This window comes from Bombina bombina, chromosome 9 (genome assembly GCF_027579735.1).
Source record: "Bombina bombina isolate aBomBom1 chromosome 9, aBomBom1.pri, whole genome shotgun sequence".
NCBI lineage: Eukaryota > Metazoa > Chordata > Amphibia > Anura > Bombinatoridae > Bombina > Bombina bombina.
The window spans coordinates 28469137-28493909 of record NC_069507.1 but is presented as its reverse complement, the minus strand read 5'-3'; the positions used below and the strand labels follow the sequence as shown (position 1 = coordinate 28493909).

At 38.6% G+C, this 24773-nt stretch overlaps 1 protein-coding gene across 1 annotated transcript in view; it reads right to left on the bottom strand.

Moving 5' to 3' along the window:
- USP54 (ubiquitin specific peptidase 54) overlaps nucleotides 1-24773 on the bottom strand; it is a 224399-nt gene that overhangs the window by 16037 nt on the left and 183589 nt on the right. Inside the window, exons 18-20 of the mRNA XM_053692010.1 lie at nucleotides 6543-6729; nucleotides 4711-6086; nucleotides 3861-3979 (exon numbers count right to left, since the gene is read on the bottom strand). Of these exons, the coding sequence (XP_053547985.1) occupies nucleotides 3861-3979; nucleotides 4711-6086; nucleotides 6543-6729 (1682 nt within the window). The remainder of the gene's footprint in view (nucleotides 1-3860; nucleotides 3980-4710; nucleotides 6087-6542; nucleotides 6730-24773) is intronic.

Sequence of the window (24773 nt, the reverse complement as noted above, 5' to 3'; positions counted from 1 at the left end):
CTGTAAAATAAAACGTGTTACAATTACACCTAACACTACACTATCATTAAATTAATTCCCTAAATTAAATACAATTAAATAAAATTATCTAAAGTACGGAAAAAAACCCCACTAAATTACAGAAAATAATAAAATAATTACAAGTTTTTAAACTAATTACACCTAATCTAATCCCCCTAATAAAATAAAAAAGCCCCCCAAAATAATAAAAAGCCCTACCCTACACTAAATTACAAATAGCCCTTAAAAGGGCCTTTTGCGGGGCATTGCCCCAAAGTAATCAGCTCTTTTACCTGTAAAAAAAAGTACAATACGCCCCCCCACATTAAACCCCACCACCCTCACACCCAACCCTACTCTAAAACCCACCCAATCCCCCCTTAATAAAACCTAACACTAACCCCTTGAAGATAACCCTACCTTGAGAAGTCTTCACCCAACCGGGCCGAAATCCTCAACAAAGCCGGGCGAAGTCTTCATCCAACCAGGCAGAAGTGGTCCTCCAGACGGGTAGAAGTCGTCATCCAAGACGGGCAGAAGAGGTCCTCCAGACGGGCAGAAGTCTTCATTCAAGCTGGGCAGACGAGGTCCTCCAGATGGGCAGAAGTCTTCATCCAGACGGCATCTTCTATCTTCATCCATCCGGCGCGGAGCGGGTCCATCTTCAAGACATCCGACGAGGAGCATCCTCTTCATCCAGAGTCTTCTTACTAAATGACGGTACCTTTAAGTGATGTCATCCAAGATGGCGTCCCTTCAATTCGGAATTAAGGTAGAAAAAATCCTATTGGCTGATGCAATCAGCCAATAGGATTGAACTTCTATCCTATTGGCTGATTAGAACAGCCAATAGGATTTAGGTTGCATTCTATTGTAAGTTCAATCCTATTGGCTGATTGCATCAGTCAATAGGATTTTTTCTACCTTTTTTTTTTCTATCAGCCAATAGGAATTGAAGGGACGCCATCTTGGATGACGTCACTTAAAGGTACCGTCATTTAGTAAGAAGACTCCGGATGAAGAGGATGCTCCGCGTTGGATGTCTCGAAGATGGACCCGCTCTGCGCCGGATGGATGAAGATAGAAGATGCCGTCTGGATGAAGACTTCTGCCCGTCTGGAGGACCTCTTCTGCCCGGTTGGATGAAGACTTCGCCCGGCTTTGTTAAGGACTTCGGCCCGGTTGGGTGAAGACTTCTCAAGGTAGGGTGATCTTCAAGGGGTTAGTGTTAGGTTTTATTAAGGGGGGATTGGGTGGGTTTTAGAGTAGGATTGGGTGTGTGGGTGGTGGGTTTTAATGTGGGGGGGTGTATTGTACTTTTTTTTACAGGTAAAAGAGCTGATTACTTTGGGGCAATGCCCCGCAAAAGGCCCTTTTAAGGGATATTTGTAATTTAGTATAAGGTAGGGCTTTTTATTATTTTGGGGGGCTTTTTTATTTTATTAGGGGGATTAGATTAGGTGTAATTAGTTTAAAAATCTTGTAATTATTTTATTATTTTCTGTAATTTAGTGCTTGTTTTTTTCGTACTTTAGATAATTGTATTTAATTGTATTTAATTGTAGTTAATTTAGGGAATTAATTTAATTATAGTGTAGTGTTAGGTGTAATTGTAACTTAGGTTAGGTTTTATTTTACAGGTAAATTTATATTTATTTTAACTAGGTAGTTATTAAATAGTTAATAACTATTTAATAACTATTCTACCTAGTTAAAATAAATACAAAGTTGAATGTAAAATAAAAATAAACCCTAAGCTGGATACAATGTAACTATTAGTTATATTGTAGCTATCTTAGGGTTTATTTTACAGGTAAGTATTTAGTTTTAAATAGGCATAATTTAGTTAATTGTAGTAATTTTATTTAGATTTATTTAAATTATATTTAAGTTAGGTGGGTGTTAGGGTTAGGGTTAGACTTAGATTTAGGGGTTAATAACTTTATTATAGTGGCGGCGACGTTGGGGGGCGGCAGATTAGGGGTTAATAAATATAATGTAGGGTTCGGCGATGTTGGGGGCAGCAGATTAGGGGTTCATAAGTATAATGTAGGTGGTGGCGGTGTCCGGAGCGGCAGATTAGAGGTTAATAATATAATGTAGGTGTCGGCGATGTCGGGGGCGGCAGTTTAGGGGTTAATAAGTGTAAGATTAGGGGTGTTTAGACTCGGGTTTCATGTTAGGGTGTTAGGTGTAGACATAAATTTATTTTCCCCATAGGAATCAATGGGGCTGCGTTAGGAGCTGAACGCTGCTTTTTTGCAAGTATTAGGTTTTTTTCAGCCAGCTCTGCCCCATTGATTCCTATGGGGAAATCGTGCACGAGCACGTTTAGCCAGCTCCCCGCTAACGTAAGCAGCGCTGGTATTGAGGGGAGATGTGGAGCTAAATTTTGCACTTCGCTCAATTTTCTGCGGCTAACACCGGGTTTGTAAAAACCCGTAATACCAGCACTGTCTGTAGGTGAGCGGTGAGGGAAAACTGCTCGTTAGCACCGCACAGCCTTACCGACAAAACTCGTAATCTAGCCGAATGAATTGGAGCTGTTCCACAGCAAACTTGAGGTAATAATCTGGATAGATGGGAAAATTAAGATACTCTTCATTCATATCTATGTCTGTCATCAGCTGACCCATACCAGGATATAGATGACTTATTGCAGAAATGTAATCATGAAATGGTGAACCCTAATAACCTTGAGGAACTGCTTAAAATGCAAAACAAGACAGAACTTGTCACTCTAGGTTTCAATAAAACCCTGGCCTCATTCTGATGGAGGAACATTAATCCTAATGGAAGGATTAAGGGCTTCAGCAATATGTCTTTTCATTTCACAGACTCATTATATACCCCTGACATGCTCTTAACTCAAAACCACAAGTTTGAGGGGTTTCTAAGGAGTCCTCATCAGTCGTTTAAAGTGAGGAGATGCATTGACAACATGACCACTATCCGCAGGTCCAATAGGCAAATGTACTATTGAAAGGCTGACATCTTTCATCCATCAACTGTTAAATTACAATAATGACTTAAGTCTGCACTGGCAAGCAGTTGTGTACAAGCAGCTAGGGTCGAGTAGCCTGGAGATGCAGTAATATCAGAGCAGCATTAACCCACTGTATTACCCTGTTCAACTGTGGTCACAGGAGCAGAACATTTCTCATTTCTCAGATGCTGGCTTACAGTCCCAAACTTAACAATAGCAGTACAGCAGCTGGAAACAGCAAGATATCGACATTTAAAGAGCACCATTTTACTCTAGCGATTGGTGAAAAATTAGATCTTGTTGTGGAATAATAAAACACAGGGATACATATTCAAAAACAGATATAGAGACGTCTGGGAAGTTTCTGCCAACACTATATGTAATAAGTATATTTAAATATATATTCTAAAAAAAAAAAAGCAAAAAAACACTCATGACTTAAAAATAAATGTCTGTTTTTGGCAAAACATGCTGATGGTTATAAAGTCTGTGAAATTATATTGTTTCTATATAATTCAGCAGTTTGCTAAAGAAGAGAGCACCCCAGCCCAGCTTCACTTAAAGGGATATAAAACCCCAAATTTTCTTTTCATGATTCAGTTAGAGCATGCAATTTTAAACAACTTCCCAATTTACTTCCATTATCTAATTTGCTTCATTTTCTTGGTATCTCCCTCTTGGCATTGGCTGACTTGACGTGCTCAGCTAGCTCCCAGTAGTGCGTTGCTGCCCCTTCAATAAAACCAAGAGAATGAAGCAAATTTGATAATACAAGTGAATTGGAAAGATGTTTAAAATTGAATGGTCTCTCAATCATGACAGAATGTTTTTGTTTTTTTGTCCCTTTAAGATAGCTGCCACACCCACTCATTACCTTAGACATAGGCGAATAAGAGCTTCCACAGAGATTGCGCTCAATCTCTGCTGTGGGAGTCCTTGACAGACCATGGCCAACAGCAGGTGGTATCTTCCCCACCGTAGTAATGTCCAAAACTGTGTAGTAAAAGGAAGAGTAGTTTTAAAGCATGTATATTAGAAAGAAATCAACTCTTAAAATGATTAAATAAACATTTAATCACAATTACTTTACCCAAAAATTAGGGAATATCAAAGAATATGGTTATTTAACTATATTTACTAAAGTCAAAAACTGTGTAAAGATTTGTTAAGAACTGGAGATTTTCCCCGTACTAGAAAACTAGAACACTTATTGCATATTGGCTTAAATTTAGTAATGTCAGTTCGCAAGAGTAAACAGTTAAAGACGGGGTCGACAAATCTGTTTAAAATTTAGGAGCCAGACAAACGTTTAGCAGCCAGACAGTGTTATTTCTATTTAGAAATATAGAGAATAACCCAAAAAGTTAGGAGCCAGGGGTAAAATTCTAGAAGCCAGTGGCTCCCTGGCTGCTGGGTTTGTCAAGCCCTGACTGCTAAAGGTTCATTATAGCTAAAATGTAACCCTGTAATCCTACACCGTATACCAATTTAACGCTGTAAAATCTAGGCATGTTTTACAGCCAGATCCCATGGATTCTGTGTAATGGTTAAATACTGGCTGATATAATTAACAGTCAGACAGCAAAAATCATTATAGATATTTAATTAGTTTAACCCCTTAGCTGTCACTGTGGGTACAATGCATTGCACAGTAAAAACAATGCATTGAGATTTTTAACCATCAAGTGTTTAATGAAACTGAGATGTGCTAAAGAGGTACTTACGTGACTTTCCAAATGATTGTCTGGCATTCTCAGGCCTCCACTGCACATTCCTACTGCTCTGACAAGACTTAAGGCTGTTCTTATATAACTCTGAAAACTCATTTTCCGTTTCCTTCTTCCAGTCTTGGTGCAGATCTATTGAGCTCCTTGTCAAGCCATCCCTTAGTGACTTTGAGCCAGGGGACAAAGTCTGGTAAGCATGGCGCTCATCACTTGTACCAGGTACCTGAGCACTGTAATATCTGGTGACATTATCAACCCACTGGTCTGTAGGCATAGAGGCAGGCAAATGAACAGTGCTTCCAAATTTCACCTTTTTTTCTCCTTTGTAGAAAAGTTTTCCTTGGCTAAATGAAGTTTTAATGCCTTTATCTACAACCCTTCCAGGTATTTCTTCCATGTGAGACCCAGTGTTCTGACCATTAATACTATGCACATTGGAACCATTTGCAGTTAATGTCTCCTCTCTGCAGCTGGGTTCTTTTTCCGGACTTACTAAGGGTTGTGAAATACACTCAGTGTCTGAACGATTCAATGATTCCTGCATTTGCACTGGTGAAGTCCTTAGTTCTGAAGTGTCAACACCAGTGCAGTTGACTCCAAGGCTGCTTCTCTTTGGTGAGCTCCCCTGAAGCCTTTGAAACTGTTCTGCTAGCGAGCGCACCAGCCCCTTACTCTTTGGTGCCTCAACTCTGCCTGGTTCTGTATTCTTAGTTTCGCATTGCTTGTCTAATAAAGTATCATGGCTGTTCACTCTTGAAAACATATTAGCTGATTGCAGGTTAAGATTGGTGGGACCAGGTGGAGTGACTGGTGTGATGCTACAGGACCCGACCTGATCATCGCTTGAAATAACTTCTTGAGTACTAACTGATTTGTTACAATGGTTTGGTGGATTGCTTCTGTCAGGAGACTGAGCTTGCGTGCGACCTGCCCACGGAAATAACAGTGATGGTAAAGAACCAGACTTCATTCCATTTAGTTTCATCTTGCGCAGTGTCAGAAGACCCTTTTTTCCTTCATGCTCTCCGGCCACCTTATTGTTTTCAGGACTTATCTTCTCAGTTAAAGAGTTGTTTTGAAGTACTTGGCTACTTTCCTCTGTTCTTACCACTTTTTCATTGATTCTTGGCTGAGGAGATGAAAAAGGACCTCTGGAGTCAAGTTCTGTAGATGGAGCAAGGAAGTTTGATGATGTTTCACTAAGTGGGCTATGCTCAGAAGCGGACATGTTGGAAGACTCAGAGGACGATGGAAGCAACTCATGGCTGGAATTGTACGGGTGGAATAATGGAGTAGACACAAAGTCCTCCTTTGTTTTTGTCTCCAGCAGTATCTGTCTGTTCATTGGAATTTGGTCCGAGATATCCTGGTCACTGAAATTATACAGGACAGCAAAGCATAGTATAGCATTAGAATTTAAAAGATGGTTGGAGTTCTTTAAGCACATACATGATTCTGAATAAACACAAAATTATGGATGAAAATCAACACCAAAGTTAAGCACTTACAACTTAAACAAAATGCAAGTAACATTTATATGGGCCAAGCGCTAGCAAAATTAATGCAGAATAATACAAGGGAATTGCTTGAATATATTAGTTTGGAAGCTTGATGGCCACTTTCTGATATTATGTCTCTTGTTTGAAAAATGAGCTGTATAAGACCAAAGGGGACAACAGAAACAAGAGACATTTTTTTAGAGTCCATCATGAGACTGTGCTGCACTGACACTTTCCTTAAATCCACCTGTCTCTTTATATTTTTGATTCAAGGAAAGTATTATCCATTTGCAAGCCCATTCCTAGTTAATGAAATTACACATCAGCTACCTTGTGCTGTGAATTATAGCTCCCCCCTGTGGAAAGGGGTAAACTGATGGTGGTTGAGGAATGGCCGGCAGCTGCATGCGGTCCTGAAGACTCCGTGCTTTTCGTAAACAGATTTGCAGCTTCTTATCTGCTAGGGTTCTGTAGTGAGTGCTAGTTCTGGCATCATGCATGGCAAGTCTGAATTTAGCTAAAATGCAAAAGAAAACATAGCAGAAACAAAGGCACGCACACAAACCAAAAGTAAAAAAACTGGATGCAGAAAGGCGCATAAACATGGAAGCATGCAATATGGGGGAAAATAATACAATGTAATGCTTTTTTCCTAATTCATCAATAATGAACATTTATGTAAGCAATGCATCGTAAAAATATTAAAGTGACACTGAACCCAAATTTCTTTATTTCATGATTCAGATTTAACAATTTTTCTTTGTTTTTTTGGTATCTATATTTGAAAAAGCAGGAATGTAAGCTTACCAGCTGATCCATTTTTGGTTCAGCATCTAGGTAGCGCTTGCTGTTTGGTGGCTACATTTAGCCACCAATCACAGCAAGCGCTACCCAGGTGCTTAACCAAAGAAATTTTATGCCCAACGCTGCGCGACTTAACCCCTTTGGTGCGCTAGGTTCTCAGCCATGTCTGATGGAATGAGAACGAGGCTCCAATTGGGTGCGGAACTAAAAAAAATTGGCCGGCTCCTAAGCTTACATTCCTGCTTTTTTTTAAATAAAAATACCAAGAGAACGAAAGAAAATTGATAATAGGAGTAAATTAGAAAGTTGCTTAAAATTGCTGTTCTATCTGAATCATGAAAAAAAAAATTGGGTTCAGTGTCCCTTTAACTGAACAAACAGAATTAGTATGAAACAAAATAGCAAAAGAACATGAAAGGGCCTCTCAGTAAATGATTCTTTACAGTCAGAGTCCAATAAATTATAAAGGAAAAATACTCCTGCTTATTTATTAAATCAGAACTGAACTTTGACAATCTCTCTCTCTCGGTTTGCAAAAAGGAATTTATATCTACCGTAACAAATAACCATAGCATATTGCGCTTCACTAAAGAAATTTTAGGTTACAATAAGCACTGTTCAAACTATGGCAACCTGTCTGAATTTTCATAATTTCTACAGAACTTATAAATGGCACACAGTTCATTATTTTTTTCTTTTCTTTAAAGACTGTGTTTTAAACATTTTAAAATAACCTATTTACAAGGAAAAATATAATTTATGCTTACCTGATAAATTTATTTATTTCTGGATATGGTGAGTCCACAGCATCATCAATTACTAGTGGGAATATCACCCCTGGCCAGCAGGAGGAGGCAAAGAGCACCACAGAAAAGCTGTTAAATGTCACTTCCCTTACCCATAACCCCCAGTCATTCAGCCGAAGGGAAATGGAAAAATAAGATAACACAAAGGTGTAGAGGTGCCTGAGGTGTTGAAAATAACTGTCTTAAAATAAAAGGGCGGGGCCGTGGACTCACCATATCCAGAAATAAATACATTTATCACATAAGCATAAGATATGGTCCACGGCATCATCAATTACTAGTGGGAATCAATACCCAACCTAGAGGACACAGATGATTAGGGAGGGACAAGACAGGTAACCTAAACAGAAGGCACCACCGCTTGAAGAACCTTTCTCCCAAAAGAAGCCTCAGCTGAAGCAAAAGGACCAAATTTAAAAATTTGGAAAAACATGCAAGAAAGATCAAGTTGCAGCCTTGCAAATCTGTTCCATAGAAGCTTCATTTTTAAAAGCCCAAAAAGAAGAGACAGCCCTCGTGTAAAGAGCCATAACTCTCTCAGGAGACTGCAGCCCCGCAGTCTGAAAAGCAAACAAATTATACTTCTCAACCAGAGAAAAGAGAAGTAGCAGTAGTTTTCTGATACAGAGAAAACAAACAAAAAACAGAAGCCTGCACAACATCCAAATTGTGCACACACGTACCTCAAAAAATAAGAATGAGGACACAGAGAGGGAACAACAAATCCCAAACAATATTTCCACTTAGGTTAAAAAAAAACGCCTTATCCGAAATAAGACAAAAGCGAATCACACTGCAAAGCAAAGTACCTGAACTCTCCGAGCAGAAGAAAAAGCAAAAAATTAAATTACAAGAAAAAATACTTAAAATCTTACGGAATGCTAAAGCTTAAACTGAGCCCGCTGCAAAAACCTTAAAAGGTAAAAGCTCCAAGAAGATCAAGAGACTTACAAACCAGGGTCTGACAAAAGAATACACGTCTGGCACATCCGCCAGACACTAGAGTAAAAATAAAAAAAGCAGAAATCTGACCCCTCATAGAACTGACAGACAAACCATCCTCCAGACCGTCCTGGAAAGAAGCAAAACCCCTAGGAATCCTGACCCTACTTACAAGAGTAGTCCATGGATTCACACCAATCAGGAATTTTACGACATACCTTATGGTAAAGTATGCGAGCCTGAATCATGGTCTCAATGACCGATTCAGAAAAACCATGCTTAGACAGAACTAAGCAGTCAATCTCCAAGCAGAAAGCTTCAGAGAAAAATAAGTTGTATGACGGAAAATACCCTGAACTAGAAGATCCCTCCACAGGAACAACCACCAAGGTGGAAGAAATACATCTCTGCTAGGTCTAAAAACCAGATCCTGTGAGACTATGCAGGAACTATAAAAATACTGATGCTTATCCATTTGATACGAGCAATGACTTGTGGAGGGAGAGCAATGAGACTGAAATTCCAAGGAACCGCCGGGATCTTTAGCAGAGCAACTTGCTGATCTCTTGACCCTAAACACAACTTGGAAACTTGTTGTACTGCCATCACCAACTTCCGCACCCCCCATGTGAGGGTTAACCTGGAGAACCCTCCGGGAAAAGCACCCACTCCCTGGAATGAAAAATCTGACTGCTCAAGAAGTCCGCTCCCGGTATACACTCTTTAAAAAAGAATAGTGGATAAACTAAAATGTGGACGTCCGCCACCGAACAATCCACGCACAATCATGGCGAAGGAACTCAAGGTGTTTAATGTAAACCACTGAGGAGAATAGTGCAACTAAAACCTGAAAACCGGAAAAGACAACTGAGGCCAAGCCATCAGAGCATTGTAGATCGCCCTCTACCCCAAAATGGTTATGGGAAGAGCAGGCTCCCCCCAAGTCCATAGTCACCAACCCACAGGCTAGTGCCCGTGACTATTACATAGTAAAGTCTCCGGAAGCATGTGCCCTGAGACAGATGTTTTTGAGAAAGTCAAAAGATTCTGGGGAATGCAGGTAAAGATCCTGCTACCTCTTGCAAGCAAAGCAAGCGCTGCCACTAATTCCCCTCTCTGATCCACAGGAAAGAATCTCATGTCGACAGATCTAGATCTATCCTCCAAAACAGAGCTACAAGATCCTCGATCCACTATCTGAACATGCATAACCGCAGACTCTCAGATGGAACGAGCAAAGGGATGATGTCTAATGAAGCAACCATTAGACCATTACCTCCATACATTGAGCCACTGAAGGACTAAACAGAGTGCCGAAAGAGGCAAGAAGAAAAAATCCTCTATTTCCTGACCTCTGTGAAAAATAATTTCAGAGATAGGGAAACTAATCTGGTCCCTAAGAAACTCTCTCTGTAGCTGGACAAAGCTTTCAGATTCATTTCCATACGAGGAATGAAGAGAGACAACAAGATCTCAGAATGAAAGTTAGCATGTTCAAAAGATGGCACCTGAATCACCTTCCTTATGATGCCCAGGAATGGCACCACATCAGATCCCTGAAACCAGATCATTGCCAACACAGCACCTTCTGAGAACCATGGCAAGGCCAAAGGGAAGAGCCACAAACTGAAAGAGTTTGACAGAAAAACATAATTTATGTAAGAACTTACCTGATAAATTCATTTCTTTCATATTAGCAAGAGTCCATGAGCTAGTGACGTATGGGATATACATTCCTACCAGGAGGGGCAAAGTTTCCCAAACCTTAAAATGCCTATAAATACACCCCTCACCACACCCACAATTCAGTTTAACGAATAGCCAAGAAGTGGGGTGATAAGAAAAAAGTGCGAAAGCATATAAAATAAGGAATTGGAATAATTGTGCTTTATACAAAAAAATCATAACCACCACAAAAAAGGGCGGGCCTCATGGACTCTTGCTAATATGAAAGAAATGAATTTATCAGGTAAGTTCTTACATAAATTATGTTTTCTTTCATGTAATTAGCAAGAGTCCATGAGCTAGTGACGTATGGGATAATGACTACCCAAGATGTGGATCTTTCCACACAAGAGTCACTAGAGAGGGAGGGATAAAATAAAGACAGCCAATTCCTGCTGAAAATAATCCACACCCAAAATAAAGTTTAATGAAAAACATAAGCAGAAGATTCAAACTGAAACCGCTGCCTGAAGTACTTTTCTACCAAAAACTGCTTCAGAAGAAGAAAATACAACAAAATGGTAGAATTTGGTAAAAATATGCAAAGAGGACCAAGTTGCCGCTTTGCAAAACTGATCAACCGAAGCTTCATTCCTAAACGCCCAGGAAGTAGAAACTGACCTAGTAGAATGAGCTGTAATCCTATGAGGCGGAGTCTTACCCGACTCAACATAGGCAAGATGAATTAAAGATTTCAACCAAGATGCCAAAGAAATGGCAGAAGTTTTCTGGCCTTTCTAAAACCGGAAAAGATAACAAATAAACTAGAAGTCTTTCGGAAAGACTTAGTAGCTTCAACATAATATTTCAAAGCTCTAATAACATCCAAAGAATGCAACGATTTCTCCTTAGAATTCTTAGGATTAGGACATAATGAAGGAACCACAATGTCTCTACTAATGTTGTTGGAATTCACAACTTAGGTAAAAATTCAAAAGAAGTTCGCAACACCGCCTTATCCTGATGAAAAATCAGAAAAGGAGACTCACAAGAAAGAGCAGATAATTCAGAAACTCTTCTGGCAGAAGAGATGGCCAAAAGGAACAAAACTTTCCAAGAAAGTAATTTAATATCCAATGAATGCATAGGTTCAAATGGAGGAGCTTGAAGAGCCCCCAGAACCAAATTCAAACTCCAAGGAGGAGAAATTGACTTAATGACAGGCTTTATACGAACCAAAGCTTGTACAAAACAATGAATATCAGGAAGAATAGCAATCTTTCTGTGAAAAAGAACAGAAAGAGCAGAGATTTGACCTTTCAAGGAACTTGCGGACAAACCCTTATCTAAACCATCCTGAAGAAACTGGAATATTCTCGGTATTCTAAAAGAATGCCAAGAAAAATGATGAGAAAGACACCAAGAAATACAAGTCTTCCAGACTCTATAATATATCTCTCTGGATACAGATTTACGAGCCTGTAACATAGTATTAATCACAGAGTCAGAGAAACCTCTTTGACCAAGAATCAAGCGTTCAATCTCCATACCTTTAAATTTAAGGATTTCAGATCCTGATGGAAAAAAGGACCTTGAGACACAAGGTCTGGTCTTAACGGAAGAGTCCACGGTTGGCAAGAGGCCATCCGGACAAGATCCGCATACCAAAACCTGTGAGGCCATGCCGGAGCTACCAGCAGAACAAACGAGCATTCCTTCAGAATCTTGGAGATTACTCTTGGAAGAAGAACTAGAGGCGGAAAGATATAGGCAGGATGATACTTCCAAGGAAGAGATAATGCATCCACTGCCTCCGCCTGAGGATCCCGGGATCTGGACAGATACCTGGGAAGTTTCTTGTTTAGATGAGAAGCCATCAGATCTATTTCTGGAAGTTCCCACATTTGAACAATCTGAAGAAATACCTCTGGGTGAAGAGACCATTCGCCCGGATGCAACGTTTGGCGACTGAGATAATCCGCTTTCCAATTGTCCATACCTGGGATATGAACCGCAGAGATTAGACAGGAGCTGGATTCCGCCCAAACCAAAATTCGAGATACTTCTTTCATAGCCAGAGGACTGTGAGTCCCTCCTTGATAATTGATGTATGCCACAGTTGTGACATTGTCTATCTGAAAACAAATGAACAACTCTCTCTTCAGAAGAGGCCAAAACTGAAGAGCTCTGAAAATTGCACGGAGTTCCAAAATATTGATCGGAAATCTCACCTCCTGAGATTCCCAAACTCCTTGTGCCGTCAGATACCCCCACACAGCTCCCCAACCTGTAAGACTTGCATCTGTTGAGATTATAGTCCAGGTCGGACGAACAAAGAAGCCCCTTGAACTAAACGATGGTGATCTGTCCACCATGTCAGAGAGTGTCGTAAAATCGGTTTAAAGATATTAATAGAGATATCTTTGAGTAATCCCTGCACCATTGGTTCAGCATACAGAGCTGAAGAGGTCGCATGTGAAAACGAGCAAAGGAGATCGCATCTGATGCGGCAGTCCTAAGACCCAACATTTCCATGCATAAGGCTACCAAAGGGAATGATTGTGACTGAAGGTTTTGACAAGCTGATATCAATGTTAAACTTCTCCTGACTGACAAGGACAGAGTCATAGACACTGAATTTATCTAGAACCCAAAAAAGGTTACCCTTGTCTGAGGAATCAATGAACTGATTGGTAAATTGATCCTCCAACCATGAACTTGAAGAAACAACACAAGTCGATTCGTATGAGATTCTTCGAAAATGAGAAGACTGAGCAAGTACCAAGATATCATCCAAATAAGGAAATACCAAAACCCTATTCTCTGATTACAGAAAGAAGGGCACCGAGAACCTTTGAAAAAAATTCTTGGAACTGAGGCTAGGCCAAACGGTAGAGCTACAAAACTGGTAATGCTTGTCTAAAAAGAGAATCTCAGACACTAAAAGTGATCTGGATGAATCGGAATATGCAGATACACATCCTGTAAATCTATTGTAGACATATAATGCCCTTGCTAAACAAAAGGCAGGATAGTCCTACAGTAACCATCTTGAATGTTGGTATCCTAACATAACGATTCAATAATGATAGATCCGGAACTGGTCTGAAGGAATTGACCTTCTTTGGTACAATGAAGAGATAAAATAAAACCCCAGCCCCTGTTCCAGAACTGGAACTGGCATAAATACTCCAGCCAACTCTAGATCTGAAACACATTTCAGAAATGCTGAGCCTTTGCTGTGTTAACTGGGACACGGGAAAGAAAAGAATCTCTTAGCAGGAGGCCTTAACTTGAAGCCAATTCTGTACCTTTCTGAAACAATGTTTCTGAAACCAGAGATTAAAAACGGAATTGATCCAAATTTCTTTGAAGAAAACGTAATCTGCCCCATACCAGCTGAGCTGGAATAAGGGCCGCACCTTCATAGGTACTTAGGAGCTGGCTATAGGTTTCTATAAGGCTTGGATATATTCCAAACTGAAAATAGTTTCCAAACTGATACCGCTCCTGAGGATGAAGGATCAGGCTTTTGTTCCTTGTTGTGAGGAAAGGAACGAAAATGATTATTTACCCTGGAAAGAAAGGGAAAGCAAAGTTGACTTAGAAGACATGTCAGCATTCCAAGTTTAATCCATAAAGCTTTTCTAGCTAAAATAGCTAGAGACATATACCTGACATCAACTCTAATGATATCAAAAGATGGTATCACCAATAAAATTATTAGCATGTTATAGAATAATAATAATGCTATAAAATTATGATCTGTTACTTGTTGCGCTAAAGCTTCTAACCAAAAAGTTGAAGCTGCAGCAACATCCGCTAAAAATATAGCAGGTCTAAGAAGATTACCTGAACATAAGGAAGCTTTTCTTAGAAAGGATTCAATTTTCCTATCTAAAGGATCCTTAAATTAAGTACTATCTGCCGTAGGAATAGTAGTACATTAGCAGGAGTAGAGACAGCCCCATAACCTTAGGGATTTTTTGTCCCAAAAAACTCTAATCTGTCAGATGGCACAGGATATAATTTGCTTAAACGTCTAGAAGGAGTAAATAAATTACCCAAATTATTCCATTCCCTGGAAATTACTTCAGAAATAGCATCAGGGAGATAAAACACTTCTGGAATAACTACAGGAGATTTAAAAACCTTATTTAAACGTTTACATTTAGTATCAAGAGGACCAGAATCCTCTATTTCTAATGCAAATAACACTTCTTTAAGTAAAGAACGAATAAATTCCATCTTGAACAAATACAAAGATTTATCAGCATCAACCTCTGAGACAGAAACTTCTGAACCAGAAGAACCATTATCAGTATCAGAATGATGATGTTCATTTAAAAATTCATCTGAAAAAAAAGAAGTTTTAAAAGACTTTTATGCATACTAGAAGGAGAAATAACAGACATAGCCTTCTTAATGGATTTAAAAAATAAAATCTCTTATGTTATCAGGAACACTCTGAAAATTAGATGTTGACGGAACAGCAACAGGTAATGTAACAGTACTAAAGGAAATTTTATCTGCATTAATAAGTTTGACATGACATGCAATACAAATAACAGCTGGAGAAACAGATACCAAAAGTTTATAGCAGATACACTTAGCTTTGGTAGCTCCAGCACTGTGCAGTGATTTTCCTGTAGTATCTTCTGACTCAGTTGCAACGTGGAACATCTTGCAATATGTAAAAGAAAAAAACAACATATAAAGCAAAATTGATCAAATTCCTTAAATGACAGTTTCAGGAATGGGAAAAAAATGCCAGTGAACAAGCTTCTAGCAACCAGAAGCAATAAATAATGAGACTTAAATAATGTGGAGACAAAAATGACGCCCATCTTTTTTAGCGCCAAAAAAGACGCCCACATTATTTGGCGCCTAAATGCTTTTGGCGCCAAAAATGACGCCACATCGGGAACGCCGACATTTTTGACGCAAAAAAACGTCAAAAAATGACGCAACTTCCGGCGACACGTATGACGCCGGAAACAGAAAAAAATTTTTGCGCCAAAAAAGTCCGCGCCAAGAATGACGCAATAAAATGAAGCATTTTCTGCCCCCGCGAGCCTAACAGCCCACAGGGAAAAAGTCAAATTTTTTAAGGTAAGAAAAAATGATTGAAACAAATGCATTTATCCCAAATATGAAACTGACTGTCTGAAAAATAAGGAAAGTTGAACATTCTGAGTCAAGGCAAATAAATGTTTGAATACATATATTTAGAACTTTATAAATAAAGTGCCCAACCATAGCTTAGAGTGTCACAGAAAATAAGATTTACTTACCCCAGGACACTCATCTACATGTTTGTAGAAAGCCAAACCAGTACTGAAACGAGAATCAGCAGAGGTAATGGTATATATAAGAGTATATCGTCGATCTGAAAAGGGAGGTAAGAGATGAATCTCTACGACCGATAACAGAGAACCTATGAAATAGACCCCGTAGAAGGAGATCACTGCATTCAAATAGGCAATACTCTCCTCACATCCCTCTGACATTCACTGCACGCTGAGAGGAAAACCGGGCTCCAACTTGCTGCGGAGCGCATATCAACGTAGAATCTAGCACAAACTTACTTCACCACCTCCATCGGAGGCAAAGTTTGTAAAACTGAATTGTGGGTGTGGTGAGGGGTGTATTTATAGGCATTTTAAGGTTTGGGAAACTTTGCCCCTCCTGGTAGGAATGTATATCCCATACGTCACTAGCTCATGGACTCTTGCTAATTACATGAAAGAAAACAAACCTCAGGAACTTGAAAAATACGCGTCCTCCAGGACTAAGGTCACTATGAACTGACCCTCCTAGAACACTAATTTCCATTTGAAGAAACAGTACCCTTAGACAACCTGTTGAGACACTTTAGGTCTACTATAGGGCGAAATTCCCTCATTTTCGGGAACCTCAAACAGGAATGGATAAAAAAAAAAAAAAAAAAAAACCTAGGCCCTTTCCTCTTACAGGAACTACCACCCACAGGGAAGAGAAATCCCAAACGCACTATAAAAATGCCTCACAGTTATCTGTCTGCAGATAAAAAATGAGAGGTAAAACCTGCCTTAGGCAGGGAAGGATTGACTACTACATAATAACCCTGTAGTACTATGTCCACAGACTATCTGGGACATCTCGTATCCATGTTCGAAGATAAACAGAGAAAGTCAACCACCCATTTGGACCAAACCCGGATTAGGGGCAAACTCCATTATATCAGAACTTTTTCTGTCAGCTCAGGACCAAACAAATGTCCTACCCTTTTTTGAATGCACCAGAAACTTGGACTCAGAGAAAAAATCCCCCCGTAGGCTAGTACAGCGAAGCCAGATAAAAGAATTGGCTGTCGTAAAAGCCTTAATTCTGTACTGGAGCTGTTCCAAAGGAGTCTCTACCAAATTGGAAACAGAAAAGGCATTGAACCAATAAGATGCCGCACTTGACAAGTGGCAATACAAACGTCCATGTAAGACATCAGCTTAATACATTGATCCTGAAAAGAACAACTATCTTTTCTAGGAATCATAGTTCTCTTAGCCAGAACAGAAATGCCCTACTACTTCAGGCACCGTGCACCCTGATAATTAAAGGAGACAACAACAGGAAAACATCTTTCTTTTTTCTTTTCTTTTTTTTTGTTTTAAAGACAGGAAAAAAGGAATCCCTGACTTCTCCCATTCCTGTGAAAAATCTCCTAGCACGGTCTGGAACAGAAAAAACTTCCACAAAGGAATCCTAGTATTTATAAAGTTCACTAGATTCTTAGGGTTGACAATGACATACGCATCAGAGTCGCCCTAAATTAGTCAAAACCTCCTTACCATACATGAAGGTGTTCAAGCTTAAATCTGAAGGATACTCTCCAGCATCAGATGAAGGAATTATACTGTCTGAAAGAGATATATCACCCTCAGAAGCTACCAGCGACTGCACAGCAGAAATGGAGCAGAACCCTTACTATCTGAAAATGTAAATGTCCACTTGCGCTTTCCCTGAAGGAAAAGAAAGGCAGATAACGCTGCAGATATTGAGAGAATACCTGAGCTGCAAAATCTGCAGGCAAATACACTCCTCCAGGAGATTGAAAGGAACCGCAGGGCACTGCATGTGACAACATGAAGGCTTGAGAAGTTTAAGGAGAAAGCTGTGGCACTGCATAAACAGTATCATCCTGGGAGACATAGGGCTCACAAGTAACGCTCTAACTCTACCTCAAGAGAGAAGCAAAAGCAATTAGAACTAGAATAGTAAATTGTCTACCCTAACAAAAAGGGAAACAAACCATCAATTCTCATACACTGCTTGCACCTTCTGAAGGTAAGCCAGCATGTAAAAACACCAACAGAATTATTTTCCAAAGAATACAGGGCAAAAAAGTAATATTAAAATATTTATAATTAAATAATATAAATTGAACACTGTCACTTTAAGACAGAACAGTAGTCCGTGCAAGTCTAGCCATATACGAACTAAAACAACATAAAGGCTGCAAACTGAAGTCTTTATTATCTGCCTATTTCTAGTAAACAACAAAAGTGCCTGCAACATATGATCCCTTTCAAGGATCGTAATAGCCAAGAGCTACAAACTGGACGCATTAAGTGGGAGGTACATGAAAACGGAACCGGCAAGGAAACTCTAAGCACTATAACCGAAGCGATAATCGAGCAAACAGGCGGCTATCCAGCTTTAGTCAGCATCTAACAGACACTGCTCCGCTGATTATAACTGAAGCGGAAGGCAGGTCCTGAGATTGCTAAACAAAACTGCGCAGTTATGATGAGTGCGCGAACCTGAGACCAACTCCCCGCCAAGAAGCAGAAAGAGAACCCAATGGCGGCAACAGCGCTTCTAAAAGTCTTAAAAGCCCAAAACAACCAAAGCGCCACATTGTCAAAGCGCTTCACACAAGACAAAAAGACCAAAAATTAAAAACCCCAAATCACCCTACAGGAACACTCGACACAGTGCACTCATAACAATGCAGCATATAGGGTGATTGTTAAACGTGAAAGCGCAAACTTTTATCCTATATAGCCACTCTAAAGTGAATACCTCCTTCCAAGATATTATATGCAAATGAAGGCACAGATTACGAGTTTTGCGTAAGAGGCTATGCGGTGCTAACAAGCAGTTTTGTCTCACCGCTCACTTACCTACAGCGCTGGTATTAAGAGTTTTTACAAACCCGTCGTTAAAAGATAAGAAGTGAGCGTTGAGCAAAATTTTGCTCAATACCGCACTCCAATACCAGCGCTGCTTAAGTCAGCGGTGAGCTGGTGTAACGTGCTTGTGCACGATTTCCCCATAGGGATCAACGGGGAGAGCCGGCTGAAAAAAAGTCTAACACCTGCCAAAAAGCAGCGTAAAACTCCATAACGCAGCCCCATTGATTCCTATGGGGAAATAAAATTTATGTCTACACCTAACACCCTAACATGAACCCGAGTCTAAACACCCCTAATCTTACACTTATTAACCCCTAATCTGCCGCCCGACATCGCCGACACCTGCATTATATTATTAACCCCTAATCTGCCGCTTCAGACACCGCCGCCACCTACATTATACTTATTAACCCCTAATCTGCTGCCCCCAACATCGCCAACACCTACATTATATTTATTTACCCCTAATCTGCCGCCCCCAACGTCACCGCCACCTACCTACATTTATTAACCCCTAATCTGCCGCCCCCAGCGTTGCCGCCACAATACTAAATGTATTAACCCCTAAACCTAACACCCCCTAACTTAAATAGAATTACAATAAATCGAAATAAAATTACTATAATTAACTACATTATTCCTATTTAAAACTAAATACTTACCTATAAAATAAACCCTAAGATAGCTACAATATAACTAATAGTTACATTGTAGCTATCTTAGGGTTTATTTTTATTTTACAGGCAAGTTTGTATTTATTTTAACTAGGTAGAATAGTTATTAAATAGTTATTAACTATTTAATAACTACCTAGCTAAAATAAATACAAAAGTACCTGTAAAATAAAACCTAACCTAAGTTACACTAACACCTAACACTACAATTAAATAAATTAACTAAATTAAATACAATTACCTAAAGTAAATTAAATTAGCTAAAGTACAAAAAAACCCCACTAAATTGCAGAAAATAAAAAACAAATTACAGAAATTTAAACTAATTACGCCTAATCTAATAGCCCTATTAAAATAAAAAAGCCCCCCCCCCCAAAAAAAAATAAAAAAGCCCTAGCCTAAACTAAACTACCAATAGCCCTTAAAAGGGCCTTTTGCGGGGCATTGCCCCAAAGTAATCATCTCTTTTACCTGTAAAAAAAAAAAAAATACAAACAACCCCCCAAACAGTAAAACCCACCACCCACCCAACCAACCCCCCCAAATAAAATACTATCTAAAAAAAAACTAAGCTCCCCATTGCCCTGAAAAGGCCACTTCGCCCGGCTTGGATGAAGACGTCTCCCGGTAAGTCGATTTTCAGGGTGTTAGTGTTAGGTTTTTTTTAAGGATATATTGGGTGAATTTTATCTTTAGGTTAGGGACTTTGGGTGGCAAAAGAGCTAACTTCCCATTTAAGGGCAATGCCCATCCAAATGCCCTTTTCAGGGCAATGGGGAGCTTAGGTTTTTTTAGATAGGTTTTTATTTGGGGGGTTGGTTGTGTGGGTGGTGGGTTGTTTGTATTTTCTTTTACAGGTAAAAGAGCTGATTACTTTGGGGCAATGCCCCGCAAAAGGCCCTTTTAAGGGCTATTGGTAGTTTAGGGTTTTTTTTATTTTGGGGGGACTTTTTTTATTTTAATAGGGCTATTAGATTGGGTGTAATTAGTTTAAATATCTGTAATTTGTTTATTATTTTCTGTAATTTAGTGTTTTGTTTTTTTGTACTTTAGCTAATTTATTTAATTTAGTTAATTTATTTAATTATAGTGTAGTGTTAGGTGTTAGTGTAACTTAGGTTAGGTTTTATTTTACAGGTACTTTTGTATTTATTTTAGCTAGGTAGTTATTAAATAGTTAATAACTATTTAATAACTATTCTACCTAGTTAAAATAAATACAAACTTGCCTGTAAAATAAAAATAAATCCTAAAATAGCTACAATGTAACTATTAGTTATATTGTAGCTATCTTAGGGTTTATTTTACAGGTAAGTATTTAGTTTTAAATAGGAATAATTTAGTTAATGATAGGAATTTTTAGTTAGATTTCTTTAAATTATATTTAAGTTAGTGGGTGTTAGGGTTAGACTTAGATTTAGGGGTTAATAACTTTAATATAGTGGCAGTGACGTTGGGGGCTGCAGATTAGGGGTTAATAAATTTAGGTAGGTGGCGGCGATGTTAGGGACGGCAGATAAGGGGTTAATATTTAACTAGTGTTTGCGAGGCTGGAGTGCTGCGGTTTAGGGGTTAATATATTTATTATAGTGACGGTGATGTCCGGTTCGGCAGATTAGGGGTTAAAATTTTTCTTTTTAGTGTTTGCGATGTGGGAGGGCCTCGGTTTAGGGGTTAATATGTAGTTTATGGGTGTTAGTGTACTTTTTAGCACTTTAGTTAAGAGTTTTATGCTACGGCTTTATAGTGTAAAACTCTTAACTACTGACTTTAAAATGCTGTACCTGTCTTGACAGGAGAGGGGTCTACCGCTCACTTTTTGGCAGACTCGTAATACCGGCGATATGCGGTATTTCCAAGTCTGGCCAAAAAAGTGAGCGGTACACCTGTACCTGCAAGACTCGTAATACCAGCGGCCGTTAAAAAGCAGCGTTAGGACTGGCTAACGCTGCTTTTTAAGCCTAACGCAAAACTACAGGATAATAATGGAATTGTAACAATTGAGTATATTAAACTTCACTTATTGCCTTCTTTGTTGATAGTTTGATACTTTGTTAAAAACTTTTGTAACAGAAAATATAACGACATAAGTATACATAAATCTGTAAGTTGTTTTAAAAATACATTTATTCTAATAAGAAATAGGTAAACAATTAAGCAGAATTAGAGTTGCAACTCTGGTGTATCCACCTGATAAAATATAAAAAATCTCAAAAAATATATTATATATAAAGTGCAGTCATTAGTTTGGTGATTTCACTTCCCAAACTTTAAGAATAAGAATCAAACGAAAAAAACTTATATATAAAAGAATCTATAAATTAAAAATTCCATATAAAAGTCTTGTCTAAAATGAAGATTTCTCGTTAATTATTTTTGTCACCTTGCTTATGTGAGATATTTGTTATTCTGTAACACAGTCCTTATTGGATCATAATTCTCCTTTATTTGGATTTGTACAGAGTCTTAGAAATGAATCCCCTTAACTATAAACAGTCCTTCGGTTTCTCACATAAAGGATCTCATCTCAGATCTTATTATTAATCTGATAGGTTTTATTAATTCCAAGGTTCATTCATTAATGCCTTATTGGACCTTCTCTTAGAAATTGTTTCTCCTGCTTTTCTAGATTTCGGCTCCTTTGTGTTAATGCTCCTTCTTGGTAGATGACGCTGAACTTTACCCGCCAAAGCGGTAACTGTTTACTTGGTCTGACGTCCGATTACATCAACGTTGTTCTTCGTGTATCATATATGCTTCAGTATATTTGCGCAAGTATTTGTAATTTAAACCTCCCTCAGCACTGTCTGTCAGTTCCCTGAAGTTCTGCACTTTAGTACTAGCAGTACGCAGAAACGTCTTTGGGAAATTTTCTGGTAGACATGGATCCTCTGGGGGTATATATTAGTTCCTCAACTCCAGTCACTCTCTTTCGGCTTTCTACACGTTTCACCCTGTATACAGGGCGCCCTCTAGTTTAGGTCTAAAGCATTCATTAACAATGCAGCATAACCTGTCAGCTGCAGAGAAAACGCTTAGGGTGAGAGGAAATATTTATGTACCAAACATATATGAAAACTTGCCCACACCAAAAACAAGTGAACCACTTATAGACAGTAGAAGTAAAAAAAAACAGTCTCCTTCAAAACACCAGTGCCTGCGTCCTGCCTAAAAATACCCTTATAAAGGAAATGTATGTCCCAGAAAAGTTGCAGGTCCTTTTAACATCTTTAAGTGTACAGTCTCTCAACCCTAGAAGACAAAAGGCACTTACCTGCAGTCTGGCTGTCCAGCAGGAGGACAGCCTACAAGGTATGAGAGAACACCACTCCTCACAGAGACCTGTAGAGAAAAGAAAGATCAGAGTAAACCTACTCTGGCTTTCCATAATAGGGCAGCAAATATGTTAAGAAAATGCAGCAAAGTTCACCTCACAAGTTCGTAACTGCTTTAAAGCCACCACTGCCCTACTGAAGAGACTAATGTGGAGTATGGCTAGACTCAATCTTTAGAAGAATTTCAGAGTAAACCTACTCTGGCAATCAAAATAATAAAATCTTGATTAAAGTTCAATTTTCTTCAGACACCAAAAACTTTACCTCCTCCATTGACAGAGGCAAAGAGAATGACTGGGGGTTATGGGTAAGGGAAGTGACATTTAACAGCTTTGCTGTGGTGCTCTTTGCCACCTCCTGCTGGCCAGGAGTGATATTCCCACTAGTAATTGATGATGCCGTGAACTCACCATATCTTAGAAACTGAAGTCTGGAAATTTAGTTATAAATCTGAACAAATAATTGAATGAGTACAACTGTACAAAGAGCAAGGGAACACTAAAATCATAACAGCCTAGCCAAAACAATATGGCATTAAACTGCCAAACGAACCCCAGACAACCAGCAGGTACCATAAGTTTTATGTAAATTGTTATGAATATGTATTTAATGTCACATATACTACTGAAATAACAGCTAAATCTTAACTTTACTTTTTCACTAACCAGCTCCTGCCCAAGGGGTTGTTGCTGGCAAATTAAGCAACAAATAAAATATATCTTATTCAGAGTGGAGTATCAGATTTGTCAAATTTCAAGTTTAAAACACTCTTTTAGTAGCCTACGTAGTAACTTAAATGATAAAGTACATATTACAGATAAGGAATTTATTTATAAACTAAACATAGTTTAAGCAGGAGGAAACCAAGGGTGTTGATAATGTAAGCAAAAGTCTGCTTTAACCACTACAAACATAACATTGAGAAAAAATAAAAGCAAAATTTATCATCTCAACAAAATGTCTGAAGACATGCAAGGCTAGATTCATGAAGATGTGAGCCATTCTTCAAGTGGGTACCCAGCATATATAGGTTCACCAGAATAACATTATTTTGCGTAATTGTTTTCACTGAAAAGAAAAGGCTCAGCCAGATGAATATATGCCACAAAATAAGAGACTAGAGAGGATGCCGAAATAAAAAAATAAATAAAAAATCTATCATGCAGCAACATTGCAGAAGCATTTTCCATTAAGAAATGAATTATCAGAGACATCTTTATTATTCTATTGCATGTACTGTATACTTGATATACTGTACATACATACGCAAGCCAAATTGCATACGTGCTGTGGTTGCTGAACAGGGTATAGATTATTTTTAAGTTGTACATTTACAAATAGGAACAGCACAAACATTTGTAGAACTACATGGAATATTTTTGTTATTACTACCAGCAATACAGCTTGGCAGGCTGCCAGGCCAGCTATGAAGGGGAACCAGCAACATTTTGGTGGATGGGGGGTTCTATTTAAAATTAGTTGCACAAAAAAGTGAGTTGTGCACATATTACTGTCTATTTAAGACAAGAATTCGCTTTTCTGCAGGTGGGAGAGGCTTCACATTTACAGTTTTACACTATTCAACATTGATAAATGAATATCAGTTGATTTATTCCTGTCTCAGACAATAAATAAGTTTCACTTTTGTCTTGACAAACCTGACTTCATTAAATAAACATTAAAAACAAAAAAATAAATCTTTTTTTGTGCTGCTGCTGGTTAGTAGCAGCAGCAGAAGCAGATACTACTTTGACTTTATTTAGGTTTAAGTTGCTGTTTAGCTGCTCCTCTCTGCTGTCCTATAGAAGTTCCACACAGAAAATTGAGGAAATATGTTTGTCTACTCATGCAAACAATTTAGTGTAAAATGTTTTTGGTCTGTGGACATGTCTAATATGTAATTCTTAAAGATTCATATGATTTTATTGAATGTGTGCTGAATACAAACTGATAGTAATTTATTGTTTTTTAGTCATTGACTTAATGGAAGCCAAAATCATTATCCTGCTGTTGTAATTTTGCTAGAGCAAAATGAAACTCTAACAGCTTTATAAAAAGCTGCATGGTTTTATGTTTTCACCAGCCATTTTGGCTACCAACACTGTAAAAATAATTAAGGTGTTTAAGGTTTACTTAGGAATCATCAATGCAGCCAGTTACC